General features: G+C 49.3%; 1 protein-coding gene across 1 annotated transcript in view; it reads left to right on the top strand.

Annotated features, from left to right (window-relative positions):
- The first annotated feature begins 7409 nt into the window (after positions 1-7409).
- The window catches only part of LOC115479553 (aldehyde dehydrogenase, mitochondrial-like), a 79907-nt gene continuing 61344 nt past the window's right edge, over positions 7410-25972 (top strand). Inside the window, exons 1-2 of the mRNA XM_030217522.1 lie at positions 7410-7595; positions 12201-12305. Of these exons, the coding sequence (XP_030073382.1) occupies positions 7470-7595; positions 12201-12305 (231 nt within the window). The 5' untranslated portion in view covers positions 7410-7469. The remainder of the gene's footprint in view (positions 7596-12200; positions 12306-25972) is intronic.

Raw genomic sequence — 25972 nt, 5'->3', positions numbered from 1 at the left:
GGCCCTGATGTGAGCTACCTTGGCCAAGCAGCTGATGTGACCCCCGCAGTTGTTTGTGTGCAGAGGATGCTGCATTTTACCCACTCAAAGGAGACCTATTAGGAAAAGCCAACAGGGCTACTGGATGGGGAGGGGGCCAGCAGAGTTGCACTACTGGATGGTGCAGACATGCACCGTGTGGTAGGCCTGCTCTTATTGCATGGCATTTACAGTACTTTACAATAGCAACTATTTTAGAGCCAGTGTGAGGTGCTCATCGGCCTGTAAGGACCAGTCATGGCATGCTGCCTGATAGCCACCAGAGTAGGACGTGAGCCTTTACCGTCTAGTGATTGTTTGGCAGGACAGAGGGGCAAACACAGTACTAGCCACATAGTCATTTGTACATTGTGCACAGCCGTTGCCCACATAACTGTTACAATTACCTTTTAGCCCCCAATGGGGAGGGAACACCCGCCTTAGTCATGTGGCATTTCCATACACCCAGCCTATTGCAGGACACCTCTTTCCCCCAGCTTGGTGACAGGGTACCACACACAGACCCCGATGATCCAAACTCTGACACTGCACGGAACTGTGCCAGAGTTTTACCGCCACAGCAGCATCCTGACGTTACTCTCTCATGATCCAACCTAATAGTATGGAAATGATATGGGCACTATTAGGTTTCAGCACGAGGGAGCAAAGCGGGCGGATGGTGCCCAGCGCATGCATTCAAATGTTCATTAAGCACAACTTTTGAACACATTCCCGGGACACAGGGCTGTCAGTGTCAGCCAGGCTGTCAGCAGGGGCTGAAACTGACAGCCCCCCCCCCCCATCAGTAAAGCCCTGGTTGGGGGGGTTCCCTCCACCACTAGGCCACCAGGGAAAACATTCCAGGGGGGCACATAGATCATACTGGATCCACAGCAGGGGCGAGGGAGTGAGTACCCATGTGTGGCCCAGGGGGAAGGGCCCTTACAGATGGGGGGGGGGGGGGGGCAGAAGGTCCAGGGATTCATTGGATCACTGGAGCTGACACTGCAGCCCAGGTTGCAACAGAGAGCCTGGGCTGCCTTGTCAGAGCAGGGGGAGGCTCTTCCCTTAATCCTAATGCCAGCTCTGAGCTGGCATAGGGTTAAGGTGGTTGATGTGCCTCTGATTGAGAGCATAGCTCTCTGCTCATGAAGGGGAAAGGAATACCGCAGAACTCATTAAACTGTTATTTAAGGGGGCTCTTTTACAAAGGTGCAGGAGGGCTAATACGCAAGTTGGGTGTGCCAAATTGGTACTACAGCCAGGCCAGCGCATGCACCTGCTGGTATTCCCAAATTTGCCACACACTGAATCCCACAGTAGAATAATGTTCTATTTTCTACCACAGGGGGCATTCCCAGCACTAATCAGCAGCTGAAGCGCAATGCGCAATTACCACATGGGTAGCATATGAGCCCTTACCACTATGCCAATGGGTGGCATTAAGGACTCAGGATGTAAATAGACACATTCTTGTTTTAATTTGGATGCACGTTCATTTCCCGACCCATTAATAAAAAAACCTTTTTTCCAGACATAGTAATGAAATGGCCCAGCGCACGTCGAAAATATGCGCCCACACTACCGCAGGCCACTTTTTACCACGGTTTCATAAAAGGACAACTAACTGAGGGCACCTTTTACAAAGCAGCAGTAATCCCAATGAGGGCTTACCACTCTCTACACAGGAAGTACCGCTGGGCTACCGCAGCAGCCCAGGGGTACTTCCCACCCCCAGCACATAGTAACGTGGTAACATAGTAGATGACAGCAGAAAAAGACCTGCATGGTCCATCCAGTCTGCCCAACAAGATAAACTCATATGTGCTACTTTTAGTGTATACCTTACCTTGATTTGTATCTGCCATTTTCAGGGCACAGACCATAGAAGTCTTGCTCAGCACTAGCCCCGCCTCCCACCACCGGCTCTGCCACCCAATCTCGGCTAAGCTTCTGGGGATCACGGTCCATCCAGTCTGCCCAACAAGATAATTTCGCATGTGCTACTTTTGTGTATACCTTACCTTGATTTGTATCTGCCATTGTCAGGGCACAGACCGTATAAGTCTGCCCAGCACTAGCCCCGCCTCCCAACCACCAGCCCCGCCTCCCACCACTGGCTCTGCCTCCCAATCTTGGCTAAACTTCTGGGGATCCCTTTCTTCGAGCAGGATTCCTTTATGTTTATCCCATGCATGTTTGAATTCTGTTACCGTTTTCATCTCCACCACCTCCCGCGGGAGGGCATGCCAAGCATCTACCACTCTCTTCGTGAAAAAATACTTCCTGACATTTTTCTTGAGTCTGGCCCCCTTCAATCTCATTTCATGTCTTCTAGTTCTACCGCCTTCCCATCTGCGGAAAAGGTTCGTTTGCGGATTAATACCTTTCAAATATGTGAACATCTGTATCATATCACCCCTGTTTCTCCTTTCCTCCAGGATATACATGTTCAGGTCAGCAAGTCTCTCCTCATACGTCTTGTAACGCAAATCCCGTACCTTTCTTATAGCTTTTCTTTGCACCGCTTCAATTCTTTTTACATTCTTAGCAAGATACGGCCTCCAAAACTGAACACAATATTCCAGGTGGGGCCTCATCAACGACTTATACAGGGGCATTAAAACCTCTTTTCTTCTGCTGGTCACACCTCTCTCTATACAGCCTAGCAACCTTCTAGCTACGGCCACCGCCTTGTCACACTGTTTCGTTGCCTTCAGATCCTCAGATACTATCACCCCAAGATCCCTCTCCCCGTCCGTACATATCAGACTCTCACCGTCTAACACATACGTCTCCCGTGGATTTCTACTCCCTGAGTGCATCACTTTGCATTTCTCCGCGTTGAATTGTAATTGTCAAACCGTAGACCATTCTTCTAGCTTCCGCAGATCCTTTTTCATGTTTTCCACGCCGTCATATCTGGCGCTACAAAAATATATGGGTTTTTTTTAGCGCCAGAGTGTACCCAGCGGTAATTATTATTTGTAGCATTTGTACCCCACATTTTCCCACCAATTTGCAGGCTCAATGTGGCTTACATTTGCCGAAGTGGCGATGGCTATTTCTGGTCAATAGGATTACAGATGGTAATACATTCAAGTGCGTACATACATGGTAGAAGCAGTGGCGTAGCCACAGGTGGGCCTGGGTGGGCCAGGGCCCACCCACTTAGGGCTCAGGCCCATCCAACAGTAACACACATTTAGTGGTAGCTGGTGGGGATCCCAAGCTCCACCAGCTGAAGGCTTCCCCATGATGGTAACGAAAAGGCTACTCTCCACGATACCGGCACCTACACATTCTCAGTTTTCAGCGCATGCCTGCAGCAGACTGCCAAGGTGGAAAGAAGCGTTTTCCTGCCAGCTGAGATATTTTTTTGGGGTGGGGTGGGGTGGGGGAAAACACTTGGTGCCCACCCAGTTCTTGCCTAGGCCCACCCAAAATCTGTTTTCTGGCTACGCCCCTGGGTAGAAGAATACATTATGATATTACTTAGGTATCAGCATTATGTTGTTGCATAGGTATCGACATTCCATCAACTGTCTTCCCTCTCTCTCCCTTCCATCCAGCATCTAACCTCTTTCCCTGCCCAATCAATCCACTGTCTGCAATCTCCCCCCTTCCATATAGCACCTGCCCTCTTTCTCTCCCTTCCATTCAGCCTGTGCCCCCTCTCTCCTTGATCCAGCATCTCCCTTCTCTCCAACTGTACCTCCATTCTCCTCTCCCTGTTTCCTGCCCTCCCCCCAATGCAGCTGCTCCAAACTAGCAGAAGGAAAAACAAGTTTAAAACAGTGAGTTAAACACTAAACTGCTGAAGACCCATCTCTTTAACAAGGCATACCACAAAGATCAACCAATGTGAACATACACAACTCCTCCACGTATATTTAACACTGTCTTGCAATATCTGCTTTGTACTATTATCATGTTCTATCATTAGCATGTTGCCCAAGATCCTTATGTAACACTAAATGTCTACGTGCTAATATATTTCCACCATTCATGATGTATCGTAAGCCACATTGAGCCTGCAAAGAGGTGGGAAAATGTGGGATACAAATGCAATAAATAAAATAAATTCAAATAGAAGTGTTCGTGTTTGTTCAGTAAAAACAATGAGGTAATCCAGTTACTGCTGGGTTAGCGTGGGAGCCCTTATTGCCACCTCAATAGGTGGCGGTAAGGGCTCCCCCCCAAATGGCCACAGGTAAAAGGGCTTATGTGAAAAACATGTGCAGGCCCCCTTTTGCACAGGTTGGTAAAAGGGGCCCTGAGCTCTGTAGAATTCACACTCATCATTTGTCACGTTAGTGCCCTCTGATCATTCTGCACAGGTAAATGCCGGTGCTACTGTATCACTAGTCACCTCTAATGCACGCAGTTACCTTTGATCATCTCCATGACAGAACATTAGCTCCCATCACACAGCATTACATAGTAACATAGTAACATAGTAAATGACGGCAGAAAAAGACCTGCATGGTCCATCCAGTCTGCCCAACAAGACAAACTCATATGTGCTAATTTTGTGTATATCCTACTTTGATTTGTACCTGTCCTCTTCAGGGCACAGACCGTATAAGTCTGTCCAGCACTATCCCCGCCTCCCAACCACCAGCCCCGCCTCCCAACCAAAGGCTCTGGCACAGACCGTATAAGTCTGCCCAGCACTATCCCCGCCTCCCAACCACCAGCCCCGCCTCCCACCACTGGCTCTGGCATAGACCATATAAGTCTACCCAGCACTATCCTTGCCTCCCAACCACCAGCCCCGCCTCCCACCACTGGCTCTGGCATAGACCATATAAGTCTGCCCAGCACTATCCCCGCCTCCCAACCACCAGCCCCGCCTCCCAACCACCGGCTCTGGCACAGACCGTATAAGTCTGCCCAGCACTATCCCCGCCTCCCAACCACCAGCCCCGCCTCCCACCACTGGCTCTGGCACAGACCGTATAAGTCTGCCCAGCACTATCCCCGCCTCCCAACCACCAGCCCCGCCTCCCACCACTGGCTCTGGCACAGACCGTATAAGTCTGCCCAGCACTATCCCCGCCTCCCAACCACCAGCCCCGCATCCCACCACTGGCTCTGGCACAGACCGTATAAGTCTGCCCAGCACTATCCCCGCCTCCCAACCACCAGCCCCGCCTCCCACCACTGGCTCTGGCATAGACCATATAAGTCTGCCCAGCACTATCCCCGCCTCCCAACCACCAGCCCCGCCTCCCAACCACCGGCTCTGGCACAGACCATATAAGTCTGCCCAGCACTATCCCCGCCTCCCAACCACCAGCCCCGCCTCCCACCACTGGCTCTGGCACAGACCGTATAAGTCTGCCCAGCACTATCCCCGCCTCCCAACCACCAGCCCCGCCTCCCACCACTGGCTCTGGCACAGACCGTATAAGTCTGCCCAGCACTATCCCCGCCTCCCAACCACCAGCCCCGCCTCCCACCACTGGCTCTGGCACAGACCGTATAAGTCTGCCCAGCACTATCCCCGCCTCCCAACCACCAGCCCCGCCTCCCACCACTGGCTCTGGCATAGACCGTATAAGTCTGCCCAGCACTATCCCCGCCTCCCAACCACCAGCCCCGCCTCCCACCACTGGCTCTGGCATAGACCGTATAAGTCTGCCCAGCACTATCCTCGCCTCCCACCACTGGCTGGCTCTGCCACCCAATCTCGGCTAAGCTCCTTAGGATCCATTCCCAGTAGTACAGCAGTTGGTCTACAGGACTACATTCATACATGCATTGGAACTTGTACGCACTTTAATTGAGGCCATTCACACACGTTACTGAAGCACAGGCACTATTTAATGCACCAGTGTCAGTAACGCACGTGTAAGGTGCCTCGACCGTGGTAGCGCATACGAGTGCTATTGCTGTCACACATAAGTACATAAGCATTGCCATACTGGGACCGACTGAAGGTCCATCAAGCCCACCATCCTGTTTCCAACAGTGGCCAATCCAGGTCACAAGTACCTCGCAAGATCCCCCAAAAAGTACAATACATTTTATGCTGTTTATCCTAGAAATAAGCAGTGGATTTTCCCCAAGCCCATTTTAATAATGGTCTATGGGCTTTTCCTTCCAAACCTTTTTTAAACCCGCTAAGCTAACTGCTTTTACTATATTCTCTGGCAATGAATTTCAGAATTTAATTACAGGGTAAGTGAAGAAACTTTTTCTCCAATTCACCTTAAATTTACTATTTTGTATCTTTATTGCATGCCCCCTAGTTGTAGTATTTTTGGAAAGAGTGGTTCATGTCTACTTGTTCCACTCCACTCATTATGTTATAGACCTCTATCGTATCTCCCCTCAGCCGTCTTTTCTCCAAGCTGAAAAGCCCTAGCCGCTTTAGCCTTTCCTCATAGAGTTGTCCCATTACCTTTATCATTTTCGTCGCCCTTCTCTGTACCTTTTCTAATTCCACTATATCTGTTTAAAGATGCGGTGACCAGTATTGAACACAATATTTGAGGTGTGGTCACACCATGGAGTGATACAAAGGCACTATAACGTCCTCATTTTAGTTTTCCATTCCTTTCCTAATAATACCTAACATTCTATTTGCTTTCTTAGCTGCTGCTGCACACTGAGCAGAGGGTTTCAACTATCAACGACGACGCCTAGGGTGACTCCTAATGTGGAACCTTGTATTATGTAGCTATAATTCACATACATCACTTTGCACTTGCTCACATTAAATGTCATTTGCCATTTAGATGGCCAGTCTCCCAGTTTCGCAAGGTCCTCTTGTAAATTTTCACAATCCTCTCTCGATTTAACAACTTTTAATAACTTTGTGTCGTCAGCAAATTTAATTACCTCACTAGTTACTCCCATCTCTAGATCATTTATATAAATATGTTAAAAAGCAGTGGTCCCAGCACAGACCCCTGAGGAACCCCACTGAGAATACTGACCATTTAACCCTACTCTGCTCTGTTTTCCATCTTTTAACCAGTTTTTAATCCACAAGCGCCTATGTCTGTCTTGCTTAGATTGCAGCCTTTACAATGCAAAGATTACTATTTGTTAGTGTCTATGCAGTACTGTATACATCATTTTGCGATATCAAAAGCTTCCTAGAGCTAAAGGAGAGGAGACAGTGTAACGTTTCGAGCAAGAAGAAAAAGTATCCCGATCTGTTTGTTTATACACATCAATAAGGCGACATCCCTCCCCAACCGCTCCTATACCCTAAAGCTGGGCTTGTGCAACCCCGAGCTCTAACCCAGTCTCCCATAGGGTCTGGGCAGACCATGGCGCCACGTCTTTGGTCCTTTCCTGATTAGCAGCCAAGTGGGCGGGGCTTGTGCTACAGGAGCCGGAGGGAAAGGTATGAATGTAGAGTAGACCTAGATTAGTTCAATATTGTTCTCATCACCTTCTTTCTTTATCGTGGACTCCGGTTCTAGCCTTTAAAGATGCTTCGGACAGTTGTAGGGAATTTCTGCTCCAGGGTCTCTCACTTGTCTTATCCGATCCGTAGTAAATTCTCGGCTGTAGATATTCCTGTTCCCAATCCTCAACCGGACATTCACTATAACAAGGTAGGTAGGTGACCGGTAAACAGAGGTACAGGTGCTCTCACACCTTTAAAAAGAAAAAAAAAAAGCGCTTCTTGCATTGGAATCTGGAAAAGAAAGTCCGAGATCTGACTGTTCTGTTTTTCTGATAGGAGGTTGGGGGGGGGGGGGGGGGGGGAGGTGGTGTTTAATAAATGATAAATTGAAAGCCATAGTCTTATACCATGGAAAAATCATGATGAGAAGTTGAATCCACACGTTTCCTTTTCTGAGCTTGAATTGTGCCCAATTGATGGTCAACTAGGCATAATTCATGCTCAGAACTGTGTTAATAATAACATATTTTTAAATGAGTAGGGTTAGTCTTTTAAATGCATTGTTTTTGGAACTTGTTCTTATATTTTATGAGTAAATCAGTGCTCAGATCTGTAGAACTCTTTTATAATAGAACGTCAATAAAATACAATAGACAACCCCTCTCTCCCCCCAACAGAAACCTATTCCGACTCTATGTATGCAAGTAATCCTAATCAGAGAGACTGAAGTTAAATGTTTTCTTGATCCTCTGTGACTCATCTTCCCAAAGGATTCAACAATATCCTTCTCAATGTAGGATGCAGAATCCAGAACTGGAGTCCAGGTGGGTATAAATCTGGTCTTTTTTTTTTGTCCTATAGAATAGTGATTAGCACCGATTTTTGCGCGCTGTTTATAGGATCGTGTTCAAAATGCTTCCTATTTTAGATCTGCTAAGCAGAATTTGTACACCGCTAGTCCCTAATGATAAACGATTTTGGCTTGTCGTGCTTTAACATGTTAGCTTATTTTAGGAATGCACTTCACCCCATAACTCTTCGTCTCTCTCCCCCCCCCCCCCCCTCTCCAGATGTTCCATTTGCTGGGTAAGTGTTATCTTATATAGCAGGGTCAGAAAGTCATTCCGAGCAGCGCCCAGTCCAAGCTTTCCTGCTAAAATGCCTCCATTTATCCGCATGGTGTGTTCAAACTGATGGGTTCGGGTAAAACGTGGATCCTATGGACCTCGCGGATCTAAATCGTCCTTGCGACGGCGGCTCCAGCTTTTTCCTTCGCGTCTGTTTAGGAACGCGAGCCTGACCTGAGCGCTCTGGGCAGTTACCTAGTGCTCCCGTAACCCAAAGTCCAATTTCCGCGTCCATTTCTTGAAGTGCAGCTGCACTCGGATTAGCGCTCCCGAAACCCAAGCAGCCCGATTTATGCTTTCCTTTGGAAAAAGAAAAATGCAGCTGCACTCGGATTCACTGCAATGCTAGGATTTGCCTCCTGCTGAATATGACTTTGTGGCAAATTCTGTATTAGAACCTCGGTGCCCTGGATCCGGTATTTATTCCCAGCAAAACTGATGTATCTTCGTGGATTCTGCATCTTGTTTCCTGCAAATGTCATGGATCCTTCACTTATTCCCATCAAAAGTCATGGATCTTTATGGATCCTGCGCTTATTCCCAGCAAGAGTTATGGATCCTGCAGTTTTTCTCATCATAAGCCATAGATCCTGTACTTATTCCCATCAAAAGTCATAGATCTTTATGGATCCTTCACTTATTCCCAGCCAAAGTTATGGATCTTGCAATTTTTCTCATCATAAGCCATGGATCCTTCACTTATTCCCATCAAAAGTCATGGATCTTTATGGATCCTGCGCTTATTCCCAGCAAGAGTTATGAATCCTGCAGTTTTTCTCATCATAAGCCATAGATACTGAACTTATTCCCAGCAAAAGTCATAGATCTTTATGGATCTTGCACTTATTCTCAGCAAAAGCCATGGATATTCATGGATCCTGATATTCCCAGAAAAATTATGGACCATGCACTTATTGCCAGCCAAAATTATGGATCCTGAAGTTTTTCTCACTAAAAGCTATGGATGCTGCACTTATTCCCAGCAAAACGTATAGATCTTTATGGATCCTGCACATATTCCCAGCATAAGTCATGAATCTTCTTGGTGTGGGTGTAGGGAGCAAGGCTTGAAAAAAATAGGTGCATGGAGTGTGGGTGTAGGGAGGGGTGCTGAAAAAGATATGGATGGTGTGTGTGTGTGTGCGTGCGTGTGCATGGAGGAGAGCTGGAAAAAAGATGTATGGTTTGTGTGCACGGGGGGGGGGGGGGGTTGGAAAAATATGGATGATGCTTGGGTGCAGGGGGGCATCAAAAATAGGTGGATGGATTGTGGGGGTCTGGAAAAGGTGTATGGAGTGTTGAGGTAGCTGGACAAAGATGGATGTGGTGTGTGTGTGTGCGCACAAAAGGGGTATGGAATTGAGGTCTGCATGAATGTGCATTGGAAACTGTGGTTGGGGGTGAGGGTGTTTTCAGGTCTATGTGAGATGCCAGCCGTTATAATAGGGGAATTCTGAACTAGAAAATGACAAATTAGGGACCTCATAATAAATCATGCTAGCAAATCTGGTGCAGCAAATGTGAAGCAGCCCATTCAAACTGAACGGGTTTCTTTGCAATTGCCATACCGGGAATCACTACAGTGGTATAGTAGAAGGTAAATGTGCATCATTTTGCAGAAATTTATATTTTGGGGGCGCTGACTTCTCTATTTTTTTGGCACAGGTTTCCCCCTGGAGTAGGGGCGGCCCAAGGCAAGATGCCGCCCCACCACCGGGTCAATTTCTGGCATCTCCTCCCTTTCTTCACCCCCTTCCCCGAGTTTACTTTCTTTCTCCATGTTCCAAAAGCTGGCGGCAGCGATTCCCATACGCTGCCCTGCCACCGGCACTGGCCTTTTCTCTTCTGCAGCTGCCTCTGTCTCTGAGGAAACAGGAAATTACGTCAGAGGCGGGCCACAGTAAAGAGAAGAGGCAGGTGCCAGCGGTAGGGCAGTGTATGGGAATTGCTGTCACCGCTGGCTATTCGAACATGGAGAAGGAAGGTGAACTCAGGAACGGGGTGGAGGAAGGAAGGGGGAGATGCCGCCTCAGGTGGCCAAATGGTCAGGCCAGCTCTGCCCTGGAGTAACATATTTAGCTCTCATAGAGGTTATTCCCTTTGGTACATATAAGAACTTTTTTTCAAGGTACTTGGATTAACCTAGCAATTGTTGTTTTTTTTTAAATACATTGTTTCCAAAATATATTTTTTTAAAGATAAATGTTTTAACACATCTTTGAGAACCAACAGGGCAAAGGAAAGGTATTTATTCTCCTTCTCATAACACGCTGGAAAACCTAATGTGTATGGCGTTGTGGATTATGAACAAAATTGGTATACATGTGTTGCTGCTGAGGAATATACATCTTATTCCTTTTCTGACAGCCCACCTCCCCCTGCAACCTTCTCTCTGCAAGAGGGTGGACCATTATCAATTCCTTCAAAGACACATAGGTAATGCTTAGGTCTAGGTGGAGTTCTATGGTTTGTTGCCTATGACGTCACCTATATGTGACTGACTTATCCTGCTGTCCACGGCGAACCAATGATACAGGTAAGTAACTGCACTTTGCTGCCTACTGATTCACAGGAAAGACCCCTCCCCCACAGGTTTCCTGTCTCCATCTATCCAAATATAAAGTCTCTAGTGCCATCTGGTGTGTTCATACACTGCTTGGGTCTTGGAGACTATCCTTGGTTTGCAGAGATTTCATGACAGAAAGCTATTTTGCCTTGCTGTCTGTGTGATCAGTTTTTACCTGTTTATTTAAAGAAATTGGTCCACATACAGTGGCTGATCCTTTTTTCCACAGCCATTCTTTGGGATTTTGGAGAGGAAAGTGGTAGTACATTGCCAGGGGTCACCTTTTTTTGGTAGAAGTTGTTACCGCTTTGAGCCATTTCCATCTTTTACACAGCGCACTTCCTGACGGTTCTCGGGTCTACAAACGGTAAGATTTTAGTGTGCACGCACCCCACTCGCTATACTACAGTCTAAACTTTTGCTGTCTAGTTGAAATACTCATGTCTACATCTGTATAAAACTGGGAGAGGTGGTGAATTTTGATGAAAACAATTACCAGCTGGTATTGTTGGTATTTTACTGTAACCGTTTTGATAGTTTGTGATATGGTGGTATGTGAAAAGGATCATTTTCAAAGCACGTAGACTTGCAATGTTACATTGGTTACGGTGTAACTTTTGTAAGTCTATGTGCTTTGAAAACGAGCACCTAAGTCTTGTAATAAAACGTAAACTGGTAGTACAGTCCTGTTTTATTCCATTGCATGGAACTGGTAGCCTTGCTTTCTGTAGAAAACAGGAACTAGACACCTATATATCTTTCAGAAATCTCTGAAAACATTCTTCTTCAACAAGGCCTACAATGAGAACTTATAACCTCACTAAGTCCACTCAACTATGAGCGCACACCTCCTATAATTACCCTAACAATTCTCTTCCCTCACCCCTTCCTAAGCGCTACACATTACTAATTGTGTCCGATATCCTGTTATGACAATGTTATCAAATCTATGTAAGCCACATTGAGCCTGCAAATAGGTGGGGGAATGTGCGATAGAAATGCAACAAATAAAATAAATAAATATATGAGCAAAGGGATACAACGATGACTGACTTAGGTAAAAGGTTTTCTCAATACTTAGTTAAAAATCTTTCACGTGCTAAATGTCTCTCTTCCACAGATTTTCATCAATAATGAGTGGCATGATGCTGTCAGCAAGAAAACCTTCCCCACAATCAACCCGTCCACTGGAGAAGTCATCTGCCATGTCGCCGAAGGAGACAAGGTAAAAGGAAGGGGGAAAGAAGATTTCATTTAGTTAATTTATGACCCAGATGGATAGGGAAGCAAGAAGGTAGAAGGTACCAATCCTCAAAGGGCTGTAATTCAGTTTGGTTTTGAGGATATTCCGAATGAATACCCATGAACTATTGCAACCTTCTCCTCGCTGGCCTCCCGCTTAGCCACCTATCCCCCCTTCAATCTGTCCAAAACTCCGCCGCACGTCTTATCTACCGCGTGAACCGATACTCTCATATCACCCCTCTCCTCAAGTCGCTTCACTGGCTCCCGATCCGCTACCATATACAGTTCAAGCTTCTCCTATTGACCTTCAAGTGCACTCAATCTGCAGCCCCCCATTACCTCTCTACCCTCCTCTCCCCGTATGTTCCCACCCGTAACCTCCGCTCTCAGGACAAATCACTCCTTTCTGTACCCTTCTCCACCACCGCTAACTCCAGACTCCGCCCCTTCTGCCTCGCATCACCTTATGCCTGGAACAGACTTCCTGAGCCCATACGCCATGCGCCCTCCCTGCCCATTTTCAAGTCCCATCTCTTCTCCCATCTCTTCTCCCTTGCTTTTGGCGCCTAACCACCTTCCCCATTCCTGATACCTACACTGACTACATAGTTTTTACCTTTAGATTGTAAGCTCTCTTGAGCAGGGACTGTCCTTCCCCATGTTTAAACTTGTACAGCGCAGGGGCGTAGCCAGACAAGAGATTTTGGGTGGGCCTAGGCAAGAAGTGGGTGGGCACCAAGTATTCTCCCCCCTTCCCCACCACCAAAATAAATCTCAGCTGGCGAGAAAATGCTTCTTTCCACTTTGGCAATCTGCAGCAGGCATGTGCTGAAAACTGAGCATGTGCAGGTGCCAGTATCATGGAGAGTAGCGTTTTCATTACCATCAGGGGGGAGTCTTCAGCTGGCAGAGCTTGGGATCCCCAGTAGCTACCCCTAAACATGTACTACTGTTGGGTGGGCCTGAGCCATAAATGGGTGGGCCCCGGCCCACCCAGGCCCAGCGCTGCGTAACCCTGGCAGCGCTATAGAAATGTTAAGTAGTAGTAGTATGAACTTTGCAGCTCCTGGGTTGGACGTCTTAGCCATTTTAAAGCACATTTTGTAAATTTGTGCTAAGGCTCAGCCTAAAATTGAGGGATTGTTGATGGCAGTTGGATGTTTAATTTTTTTTTTTTTCTTAAACATTGTTTTGTATTGTTTTCTTTAATAGTAACAATATACCAACTTGGCAATTCAACCCAGTATAACATTTCCAAGAACCCTTCCTCCTCCCAGTCTCTTCTTTCTTCTCAATCCAATTTCAAGTATTTTGACAAGACAAAACACTCGTTTCCCAATTTATCCTATTTCTTATGCCTCCTGGCTGCCCTCCCCAATCTCTCCTTCCATTGTTCAGTGCTCGGAGGTTCAGCTTGTTTCCACCAAAAAACTTTTTTTTACTTTGGGCCACTGGCGAACAGGCCAACGCTGGCCTCTGATACTTGTCCACTGCCCCCCTCCCCAAAATCCTAATAAAAAGTTTTGGCTCTGCCTGAATGGTAACTATTGCCGACATCTTTCTTTGAATTTGAGTCCTGAACTTTTGTATCTTAGGGCAAGTCCATCACCTATAAATATACATGCCTATCATCTCTCTCCCCTGGCCCCTCCCCTCCCCCTCTCCCCATCTAGTAAGTGCTGATATGTTTCTATTGATCTTTGAACCTTGCATGTTTCAGTTATCCCCAATCCGTAGATGATCATTGCCTGGTTTAGTCCTGTTTTATTCAATATTTGCTATAGGTTTTAATCTGCAAATCAGCTGGCAGGTGTCTGACCGAAAAACAATCTACCGGGGGAGGGGGGGGGGGGTTAAACTAATTTTAGGGTTTATTTTCTGGGGAAATTTCTTTATGCAAAGAAGATCAGATCTTCAGTTTTTATTAAAAGCATACTCATCCACTCTCTCATTACCTCTCGCCTTGACTACTGCAACCTACTCCTCACTGGCCTCCCATTTTGCCACCTATCCCCCCTTCAGTCCATTCAAAACTCTGCTGCACGTCTTATCTTCTGCCTGAACCAGTGTACACTCATATCACCCCTCTCCTCAAGTCACTTCACTGGCTTCCAATCAGGTACCGCATTCAGTTTAAGCTTCTCCTTTTAACCTACAAATGCACTCAATCTACAGCCCCTCCCTACCTCTCTACCCTCATCTCCCCTTACATTCCTACCCATAACCTCCGTTCTCAAGACAAATCCTTCCTTTCAGTACCCTTCTCCACCACCGCCAACTCCAGGCTCCGCCCTTTCTGCCTCGCCTCACCCCATGCCTGGAATAAACTGCCTGAGCCCATACGCCAGGCCCCCTCCCTGCCCATCTTCAAATCCTTGCTCAAAGCCCACCTCTTCAATGTCGCCTTCGGCACCTGACCATCATACCTCTATTCAGGAAACCTGGACTGCCCCTACTTGACATTTCGTCCTTTAGATTGTAAGCTCCTTGGAGCAGGGACTGTCCTATATGTCAATTTATGTTAATTTGTACAGCGCTGCGTAACCCTAGTAGCGCTCTAGAAATGTTAAGTAGTAGTAGTACTTTTCAGGGTGGTGTTTTTTGTTCAGAACAAAATACTTTTGTAGAAAACAGCAGCAGCAGGTCTAATTCTGGTTCAAAAGGCTGGAGAAATCAGGCAGTATTCGTTGTGTACAAAGGGGTTATCACTAGTCTGTAAATAAATGCAGTAATGAAGCATTAAGGCTGTATTTGATAATAGCTTTTTTTGCTCATTTTTGCTTTTGTGTATCTCCTCCTATGAGCCCTGATGCATATATGTTCCAGCACACTATTACAACCCTCAGCCACATGAATACTGAATGCCATGTTTTGTTTTTCCTGTAAAAATAACAGGTCTTATATATTTGAATTATTTGGCAAGAGTCTGAAATAATTGCTAGTCGTTGCTCTCTGTGTTCTCTGTAAACAGTGCATGTGCATAATTGTATCATGACATTTTAACTGGAAATTCATATAGAGATTGGGGAATTAAAGACCGGGGTATAAAATACTCATTTATAGTTTATTAAAACTTGCTATATCGCCCAAGCTGACTCACAGAACTGAGTGGAATGGAAATACAAAATTTGATAGGAAAGAGGGTAAAGCAATCATCATACCAGGTCACTGTCAGCCTGACAGAGATAGCCAAAGGGGAAAAGGAGGGGACCGGAGAGAGATGGGAGGGAAGGGAGCAAGAAGTCAGCAGTGCAGGGAAAGTGAGGGGAGACAGGCAGGGGATAATGACAATTTCCATAGCCTCCCACAGATCAATCCAGAGACTTGTGGGTTGTGTCCCTCTCCTTCTCTGCACATATTCAGCAGACTACTAAAACCTGTCGTTTCTTTCTCTATAATATCACCAACATTCGCCCTTTCCTTTCTGAGCACACTACCAGAACCCTCATCCACACTCTTATCACCTCTCGCTTAGACTATTGCAACTTGCTTCTCACAGGTCTCCCACTTAGCCATGTCTCTCCTCTTCAATCTGTTCAAAATTCTGCTGCACGACTAATATTCCGCCAGTGTCGTTATGCTCATATTAGCCCTCTCCTCAGGTCACTTCACTGGCTTCCTATCCGTTTCCGCATACAGTTCAAACTCCTCTTATTGACCTATAAGTGCATTCACTCTGCAGCTCCTCAGTGCCTCTCATCTCTCCCTACATTCCTCCCCAGGAACTCCATTCACTGGGTAAATCTCTCTTATCTGCACCCTTCTCCTCCACTGCTAACTCCAGACTCCGTTCCTTTTATCTTGCTGCACCATATGCCTGGAATAGACTTCCTGAGCCGGTACGTCAAGCTCCATCTCTGGCCGTCTTCAAATCTAAGCTAAAAGCCCACCTTTTTGATGCTGCTTTTAATTCCTAACTCTTGTTCACTTGTTCAGAACCCTTATTTTATCATCCTCACTTTAATATTCCCTTATCTCTTGTTTGTCCTGTTTGTCTGTCCTAATTAGATTGTAAGCTCTGTTGAGCAGGGACTGTTTCTTCATGTTCAAGTGTACAGCGCTGCGTACATCTAGTAGCGCTATAGAAATGATAAGTAGTAGTAGTAGAAGAAGTAGTACCAGTAGGTGGAGATAGAGAGAACCTCCGAGGTTTGCTATATGTGGACCTGTGCAGCCAATTAAACCTCAGTATTCTCTCTATCTAGCAGGTGGAGGGACATCTCTGTGCAGCTCTGGTTTGATCTGGCTACCGGTGTCCTTTGGGCCTAGTTTAGCACAGTCAGGTGTTGAGTGGCTGTTTGTAGCTTCTGGTGTACACCTGGTGGTGCCAGGTCCCTCCTGGTCTCCCCCTACCTTTCCTCTGTTGCCTGGAGCTGTGGGCCTGATTGGGTGTTGCCTTTCTCACCTGAGTTAAAAAAAAAAAAAAAGGTAAGCGTCTCTTTAAGAGACTTTGTTTTTCATTAATCATACGGAGGAGCTAGACGGGCTGCCGAGCCTGTTTGAGGGGCAGGCATTTGTGGAGCATGTCAGTGCCTTCTGAGGCGGCTAAGCACTGCTCCCAGTGTGGGGGCTGGAAAGCAGCATCGGGGGAGTGTGAGTCGTGCCGCCGTCAGCCCACAGCGGGTGTTCAGTGTGACAGGGGTTCCCCTCAGGCGTCCATTGCATCGGAAGTGCAGGGGATAGTTTCAGCGGTTTTCTCGGGGCAATTAGTGCAGCGCGCGTCAGCGGGCACCATTTTTTCCTCTCAGGTGCAACCAGCTCCGCACGTGGCAGTTGACAGACAGGAGGCACAGCGTGCTTCTGTAGCACAGGCTCCAATGGAGGAAAGCAATTTAGAGGGAGCAGGGGAGTCCCTTTCAGTTCCTTTTTCCCTGGATTTTGTTTTATTAATGCACAATGCCTTTCTTCTGAAGAAGTCAGGAGCTTCTCTTCAGGCAGCCCCGTCTCTTCCTCAGCAAACTTCAGTTGTTGCAGCCTCTCAGTCTTTCCTGCCAAAACGTCCCCAGGTGGAGATTTTGGATCCCGAGGAGCTATCTGACACAGATGGCCCGGTTTTGTCTCCGGGCTCTCCCTCAGAATCATTGGATTTGGCAGATGAAGTCACCCTGCCTTCTCAGGAGGGGGATGACCCAACAGCTGCCCGCCTTTTTCGCAGAGAAGAGCTTCCCTCCCTGATTATTAGGGCTTTTGAGGTTTTGGCCATTTCACCCCCTGAATCATCGGAGGGAACAGGTCTGGTGCCATCTATTATGTCTTTTACCAAATGCCCACCTCGTTCCTTTCATGTGCATGAGGCCATGAAAATCCTTATTTTGGCGCAGTGGGATACACCGGACAGTGGGCTTAAGGTTGCTAGAGCTATGACGCATCTTTACGCGCTGCCTGAAGTTGACTTAGACTTGCTGAAGGTTCCTACGATGGATTCATTAATCGCAGTGGTCACTAAGAAAACCACTCTCCCTGTGGAGGGTGGCACGGCGCTCAAGGACCCTCAGGATTGTAAGTTGGAGACTTGCTTGAAGCTGTCCTTTGAAGTAGTGTCCCTTTCCCTGCAGGCCTCAGTTTGTGGCTCCTCTGTGGCACGGGCATGCTTATCATGGGAAAGCCTCCTCTCTGGAGGACCTCGTGGCTGTTTTGTTGGCCTTAGAGTCCAGTTTAGCCTTCCTTGTGGATCTTCTTTATGATCTCTTGAGGGCTTCGGCGAAGGAGGTTTCCCTAACGGTCACCGCGCGTTACTGGCTGTGGTTGAGACATTGGGCAGCAGACGTGGCCTCTAAGTCACGGCTGGCAAGGCTTCCTTTTAAGAGAAAGCTTTTGATTGGGACAGACCTAGAACAGATTGTGAAGGACCTCAGTGACTCTAAGGGCCAGCTCCAAATTTGTGCGACCAGCGAGACCTAGACCTAAGTTTAGGGATACACGTTGTTACCGTCCAGGTCGCGGGGCTTCTTTTCAGAGAGCAAGGTCTTCTCAGAGACCTCAGCCCTTTCAAGGTGACAGATGGGCCTTCCTTTCTGGTAACAGAACCAGCCCACAGCCAGGTCCGCCCAATGATAGGGCCCTGGTCCATCTCCAGCCGGTTATTTGGGGCAGGCTGTCTCTATTCCTTGTGGAGTGGACCAGGGTAACATCCGACAGATGGGTCTTGGAGGTTATCAGAGACGGCTACAAGTTGGAATTGACTCGTCCGATAGACTTATTTCTGGAATCTCCTTGCAAATCTCCCGCCAAGGGGCGGGCAATTCGTCACACCCTCCTCAACTTACAACGACTGGGAGACGTCCAGCCTGTACCCCCAGCAGAAAGAGGGTGCGGTCGATACTCCATTTATTTTGTGGTGCCAAGTGCTTCAACAGGTCCTTCCATATCATCAAGCTGATCAATCCATAGACTGGTGGGTTGTGTCCATCTACCAGCAGGTGGAGATAGAGAGCAAACTTTTGCCTCCCTATATGTGGTCATGTGCTGCCGGAAACTCCTCAGTATGTTCTCTATCTCAGCAGGTGGTGGTCACACACAGCAGCAGCAGCTCTGGCTAGGCCTCCAAGCCTAATTTTTAGGTTTTGTTGAGTGCCTGGGGTTGAGGGCTCTTTTGAGCAAGTGCAAACCTGGTGGTGCCAGGTCCCTCCTTTTCTCCCCCCTCCCGCTGGCTCCGTTAAAAAAAAAAAAAAAAAAAAAAAAAAATTTTAAACGTCTTTAAAGGCGTTTATTTCGACGTTTCTTTAAGCGTCTATTGCAGCTACTCACTGGGACACCAGGTCGTTACAACTAGGAGCGGACAGCAGGTAATTTTACCTTTTTATAGCGGGCGGGGGTTCCCCGATTCTTCTCCTCGTGGCACATGGCGTCGGAGGGCGAGGGCGCAAAGGGTCGCTCCCCGGGTCGCTTGAGCGCTTCTAGAGGGGATGCGGGGGTCTTAAAGCCTGATTCGCCCTTGTTGGGTGGCAGTTTCGTGACCGATGAATGTCCCGGTCCTTCCTCCGGCGTGGCGGTTTTTCCCGCCATAAACGCCCATCCCCCGCTCCTCGCCTCCGCCATTTTGGCCGGCCACGCGGCTCGGACGGCTTCTTCTTGGGCCGCCCTTGAGGTTGGAGACATTAATGCCATGAACGCCCTTAATTTGGGCGACGGCACAGAAGCGGCTAAAGTTAAGAGCCGTTCTTCCCGCGCGGCTCCTTCGCGGAGTTTCGCGCCGGACGCCATTTTGGATGCGCAGCAGGCCTCTCCCCCGCTGTTGCGAGCGCCGGTTGAGAGTGCGCCTAGGGCTGTTGCCCAGGCTGCGGAAGTGCACAGTCTGGGGGGTTTCTCCCCCGAGTTTGTTTTGCTGCTGCATCAGGCCTTCCTCATGCACAACGCTGCCCCCGCTCCCTCGTCTGGTAAAGAGGTTGAGGTTCCCAGAGGTAAACGCCCTCGGGTTGATTCCCAGGCCTTGGAGGAATTTGTCTCCTCCGATGTAGATGAGGGCAGCGTGTCTGAGGTCTCCCAACGGTCCTTTGCGGATTCCTTGGAGGAGACGGATCCCCGCTCGGATGGAGCGGATGACCCCTCTGCAGCGCGGCTTTTTCGCCCAGAGGATTTGCCCAACCTGTTGTTACAGGCCATGGACACTTTGAAGATTTCCTCTCCGGAGGACGTCTCTCCCTCAGCCCCTGTTGGCTCTGCCATTATGCTGGGGACGAAGCGCCCGCCTAGAACCTTCCACGTGCATGATGCCATGCACACCTTAATTTCGGCTCAATGGGATGTCCCAGAAGCGAGCCTTAAAGTGGCTAGGGCTATGTCCCGCCTCTATCCTTTGGCTGTGAGTGAACGTGAGGCCTATCTGTGGCCTACCGTGGATTCTTTAATCACTGCGGTGACTAAGAAAACGGCATTGCCGGTGGAAGGTGGCACGGCCCTAAAGGACGCCCAAGACAGGAGATTGGAGGCGGCCTTAAGGTCGTCCTTTGAGGCGGCTGCTTTAAGTTTGCAGGCCTCAGTTTGCGGCTCCTATGTGGCCAGGGCGTGCCTGACTATGGTGCAGCGGGCTTCCCCCTCGGATCATTCCTTGAGGGATGATTGGCCAGCCCTGGAATCGGGCTTAGCCTATGTGGCAGACTTGCTGTATGATGTCTTGAGAGCCTCAGCTAAAGGCATGGCTCAGACAGTCTCTGCGCGGCGGTGGCTTTGGCTGAAACATTGGTCTGCTGACCACGCCTCTAAATCCCGCCTGGCTAGGTTGCCTTTTAAAGGCAAGCTGCTCTTTGGGGTCGAGCTGGACAAAATCGTGACCGATCTCGGCACATCTAAGGGCAAGAAGTTACCAGAGGTCAGGGCTCGGGCGAGTGCTCGTCCCGGTACCTCCAGAGGACGGTTTCAGGAAGCCCGTCGGTACCGCCCGGGCAGGTCGGGTTCTTCTGCCCCCTCTTCCTTTAAGAGGCATTTCTCCCCCAAGCAGCGTTCCTTTCGCAGAGACCGCCGTCCCGGAGGTGCTCCCTCCGGTCCTCCCCCAGGGTCTCGTACCCAATGACGGGGTCTTGGTCCACGCCCCAGTGCAGATTGGAGGACGGCTGTCCTCGTTTCTGGGCGAGTGGACCACAATAACTTCAGACGCTTGGGTGCTGGAAGTCATCAGAGACGGCTACAAGCTAGAGTTCTGCCGACCCTTAAGAGACGGGTTTGTACTCTCTCCCTGCAAGTCTCCGGTCAAAGCTGTGGCAGTGCAGCAGACTTTGGACAATCTGATCCGCCTGGGTGCGGTCGTTCCGGTGCCAGAAAGTCAGCTTGGCAAGGGGCGTTACTCCATTTACTTTGTGGTACCAAAGAAAGGAGGTTCTGTCCGGCCTATCCTCGACCTCAAAGGGGTCAATCGGGCCTTGAAAGTGCGGCACTTTCGCATGGAGACTCTCCGCTCTGTTATAGCGGCAGTGAAGGCAGGGGAGTACCTGGCTTCCTTGGACATCAAGGAAGCGTACCTGCATATTCCCATCTGGCCTCCTCATCAACGCTTTCTGCGTTTTGCAGTCCTGGGCCGACACTTCCAGTTCAGAGCCCTCCCGTTCGGGTTGGCTACTGCTCCGCGGACCTTTTCCAAAGTAATGGTGGTCATAGCGGCCTTCCTGCGAAAGGAAGGAGTACAAGTCCATCCTTATCTGGACGACTGGTTGATCCGAGCCCCCTCTTATGCAGAGTGCGGCAAAGCTGTGGACCGGGTAGTTGCTCTTTTGAGCTCCCTGGGATGGATCATCAACTGGGAGAAGAGCCAGCTGCGCCCAACTCAGTCCCTGGAGTATCTGGGAGTTCGATTCGACACCCAAGTGGGCAGAGTGTTCCTGCCAGACAATCGGATTGTCAAACTTCAGGCTCAGGTGGACCAGTTCCTGGTAGCCTCTCCTCTTCGGGCTTGGGACTATGTGCAGCTGTTGGGCTCTATGACGGCCACGATGGAAGTAGTGCCCTGGGCCAGGGCTCATATGAGACCACTACAACACTCTCTGCTGCAGCGCTGGACTCCGATGTCGGAGGATTATGCGGTGCGTCTTCCCTTGGATCCAGCAGTGCGCAAGGCGCTGAGCTGGTGGATGCAGGCAGACAAGTTGTCTGCAGGAATGCCTCTGGTGACCCCAGAGTGGATTGTCGTCACGACGGACGCCTCATTGTCGGGCTGGGGAGCCCACTGCTTGGGAAGGACAGCGCAGGGGCTCTGGTCTCCTGCAGAGGCGAAGTGGTCTATCAACCTCCTGGAACTCAGAGCCATTCGGTTGGCGCTTTTGGAGTTCATCCCGGTACTGGTGCTGAAGCCTGTACGGGTACTGTCGGACAATGCCACGGCTGTGGCCTATGTCAACCGCCAGGGAGGTACCAAGAGCGCCCCTCTAGCCAAGGAGGCTATGAGTCTTTGCCAGTGGGCGGAAGCGAACCTGGAACAGCTGTCAGCGGCCCACATTGCCGGAGTCATGAATGTCAAGGCGGACTTTCTCAGTCGCCATACCTTGGAGCCCGGAGAGTGGCAGCTATCTGCTCAGGCGTTCTTGGACATCACGAAGCGCTGGGGCCAGCCGAGCCTAGATCTGATGGCGTCATCGGCCAATTGCCAAGTGCCGCGCTTCTTCAGCAGAGGACGGGACCCTCGATCCCTGGGAGTAGATGCTCTTCTCCAACAATGGCCGACACAAGAGCTTCTCTATGTGTTCCCACCCTGGCCCATGTTGGGCAGGGTCCTAGACCGGGTGGCAAGACATCCCGGCAGGATAATCCTGGTGGGTCCGGATTGGCCCAGACGTCCCTGGTATGCGGACTTGATCAGGCTCTCAATCGACGATCCTCTGCGGCTGCCAGTGGAGCAGGGCCTGTTACATCAGGGTCCCGTGGTGATGGAGGATCCCTCCCCCTTTGGTCTTACGGCCTGGCTATTGAGCGGCAGCGTCTGAGGAAGAAGGGCTTCTCAGACAAGGTCATCGCCACTATGCTGAGAGCGAGGAAACGCTCTACTTCTACTGCTTACGCCAGGGTTTGGCGTATCTTTGCAGCGTGGTGTGAAGCAGGCTCACTTTCTCCCTTCACTGCTCCAATTTCTTCAGTGTTGGCGTTCCTGCAAGAAGGTCTGGACAAAGGCCTGTCGCTCAGTTCCCTTAAGGTCCAGGTAGCGGCTCTGGCTTGCTTCAGGGGCCGCCTGAAGGGTGCTTCCCTGGCTTCCCAGCCAGATGTGGTGCGCTTTCTCAAGGGAGTTAATCACCTGCGCCCTCCTCTGCACTCAGTGGTGCCTGCGTGGAATCTCAACCTGGTGCTAAGAGCATTGCAGAAGCCGCCGTTTGAACCCTTGTCGAGGGCATCTCTGAAAGACCTGACGTTGAAAGCAGTCTTTTTGGTGGCTATCACTTCAGCCAGAAGAGTTTCCGAGCTCCAGGCGCTCTCATGTCGAGAGCCTTTTCTGCAGTTCACTGAGGCAGGAGTGACTATTCGCACAGTGCCTTCCTTTCTGCCCAAGATTGTTTCTCGCTTCCATGTGAATCAGCAGCTCTGTCTCCCTTCCTTTCGTAGGGAGGACTACCCAGAGGAGTACTCTGCTCTTAAATATCTGGATGTGAGACGAGTCATCATCAGATACTTGGAAGTGACCAATGATTTCCGGAAATCGGATCATCTGTTTGTACTGTTTGCAGGTCCTCGTAGGGGTCTGCAGGCTGCTAAGCCTACAGTGGCAAGATGGGTCAAGGAAGCCATTGCAGCGGCTTATGTGGCCGCAGGGAAGGTGCCGCCTATCCAGCTGAAGGCTCACTCCACAAGAGCTCAGGCGGCCTCGATGGCAGAGGCCGGTTCCGTCTCCTTGGAAGAGATATGCAAGGCGGCAACTTGGGCTTCGGCCCATACATTCTCCAAGCATTACCGCTTGACTGTGGCTGCTCGGGCGGAGGCCCGGTTTGGAGCTTCAGTGTTGCGGTCAGGGATTTCTATGTCCCGCCCTGGGTGAGTACTGCTTCGGTACATCCCACCAGTCTATGGATTGATCAGCTTGATGATATGGAAGGTAAAATTATGTATAATCATACCTGATAATTTTCTTTCCATTAATCATAGCTGATCAATCCATAGCCCCTCCCAGATATCTGTATTGTTTTATTCTGGTTGCATTTCAGGTTCAAGTTTACTCTTCAGTTACTTCAGAAAGACTTCGTGTTCAAGTTTTTTCACTTGGATTCTTCAAGAGTTAAGACGAGTTTGTGTTACAGTGAGCTGCTGCATTCCTCTCCCCTCCGTTTTACGGGGCTGGATTGAGACTTATAATTCTGCCGGCACTCCCTCCCGCTTCGTGCGGCTGTAGGGCAGTTTTGTACCCCTCCCGCTTCGGCGGTGTTCGGGTCAGTCAGCTCCTCCCGCGGTTGCGGTTGCAGGATAAGCCAGATCCCCCCGCATCGGCGGGTGTGGTGTCCCTCCCCCGCTCCGCGGGGATGAGCTGGACGGATTCCCCTCCCCCACTTGTGTGGGGATGAGCTGGGTTAATTCCCCTCCCCCGTTTCGGCGGTGGTGAGCTGGGCAGAGTGTCCCTTCGTGGGTGTAATTCTCTAAGTGCTGAGTCCTGCGGATGGAGCTTTGATATCGACATACTGAGGAGTTTCCGGCAGCACATGACCACATATAGGGAGGCAAAAGTTTGCTCTCTATCTCCACCTGCTGGTAGATGGACACAACCCACCAGTCTATGGATTGATCAGCTATGATTAATGGAAAGAAAATTATCAGGTATGATTATACATAATTTTACCTTACGGGTTCAGTATTTCCGCATGGAAACCCTCCACTCGGTGATCACAGTGGTACAGCCAGCGAAGTTTTTGACGTCTCTTGATCTCAAAGAGGCCTATTTACACATTCCAATTTGGCCTCCCCACAGGCGTTTTCTTCGCTTTAGAGTGCTCGGTCATTTTCAATTCAAAGCGATGCCCTTCAGCCTAGCCATAGCACCTCAAACTTTTTCCAAGGTCCTTGTCGTAGTGGCGGCCTATCTCAGAAAGGAAGGGATTCAAGTCCATCCTTATCTAGACGACTGGCTTGTGCGGGCGTCTTCTTTCGAGGAGAGTCGATGGGCAACCGACAGAGTGGTCGGGTTGCTTCAATCGCTTGGTTGGGTGATCAACTTCCCAAAGTGCTCTAAAAATGAAAATAAGTATTTTGTACCTTCCTCTGATTGTTTTAGTTTCCAATTTGAGTTAGTCCTGGCCTATCAGTTTTGTTTTTCTCTTTCTTTTCTTTTTCAGGATCTCCATTCTCAGTTTTATTTTTTGTGCCCCCCCCCCCCCCCCATGCATCCTGTCTTCGTCTCTTCCATCTAACTCTGATATTGATCCTTCTCTTTCATCTTTTTTCTCCATTTCTCTAATCTGCCTTTGTATCTTCCTATAGCTAGATGTTGTTTCTATGTCTCCCCTTTCTGGTCCTCATTCTCCCTCCACTTCCTATGCTTACCTTTCTAGTCCTCCCATTTTGACCTATATCTCTTATTCCTTTCTTAAGACTCCTATTCCCATTTTTCAGCCATTTTCTAATTCCCCCATTTTCATCCTCTGTTCTCATCCATTCTTGAGTCTCATCTAACTCTACCTCTCATTCCCTCACCAAGCCCATTTCCTTCTCTGTCACTCATCCCTTCTACTCCTCCGGTTCCTTTCTTATTTCTTATCATCTTACCCTGGTTCCCAGTGGGTATGCGAGGGAAGAGGGATGTTTGAGAGACCATATGGCATGCAGGCGAGAGAGGGAGAGACCAAATCACTAGTGGGACAAGGCGGAGTTCTTCTGCCCACCCACCTTGGGCCAAGGCCCACCCAAAATTGGGTGTCTGGCTACGCCCCTGCTCCCAACCACCAGCCCCGCCTCCCAACCACCGGCTCTGGCACAGACCATATAAGTCTGCCCAGCACTATCCCTGCCTCCCAACCACCAGCCCCGCCTCCCACCACCGGCTCTGGCACAGACCGTATAAGTCTGCCCAGCACTATCCCTGCCTCCCACCACCGGCTCTGGTACAGACCGTATAAGTCTGCCCAGCACTATCCCTGCCTCCCACCACCGGCTCTGGTACAGACCGTATAAGTCTGCCCAGCACTATCCCCGCCTCCCAATCACCAGCCCCGCCTCCCGATCTCGACTAATTACATACAGATCTAATCA

This window comes from Microcaecilia unicolor, chromosome 11 (assembly GCF_901765095.1).
Source record: "Microcaecilia unicolor chromosome 11, aMicUni1.1, whole genome shotgun sequence".
Taxonomy (NCBI): Eukaryota; Metazoa; Chordata; class Amphibia; order Gymnophiona; family Siphonopidae; genus Microcaecilia; species Microcaecilia unicolor.
The sequence above is the reverse complement of the archived record's forward strand: the minus strand, read 5'-3'. Positions and strand labels throughout refer to the sequence as shown.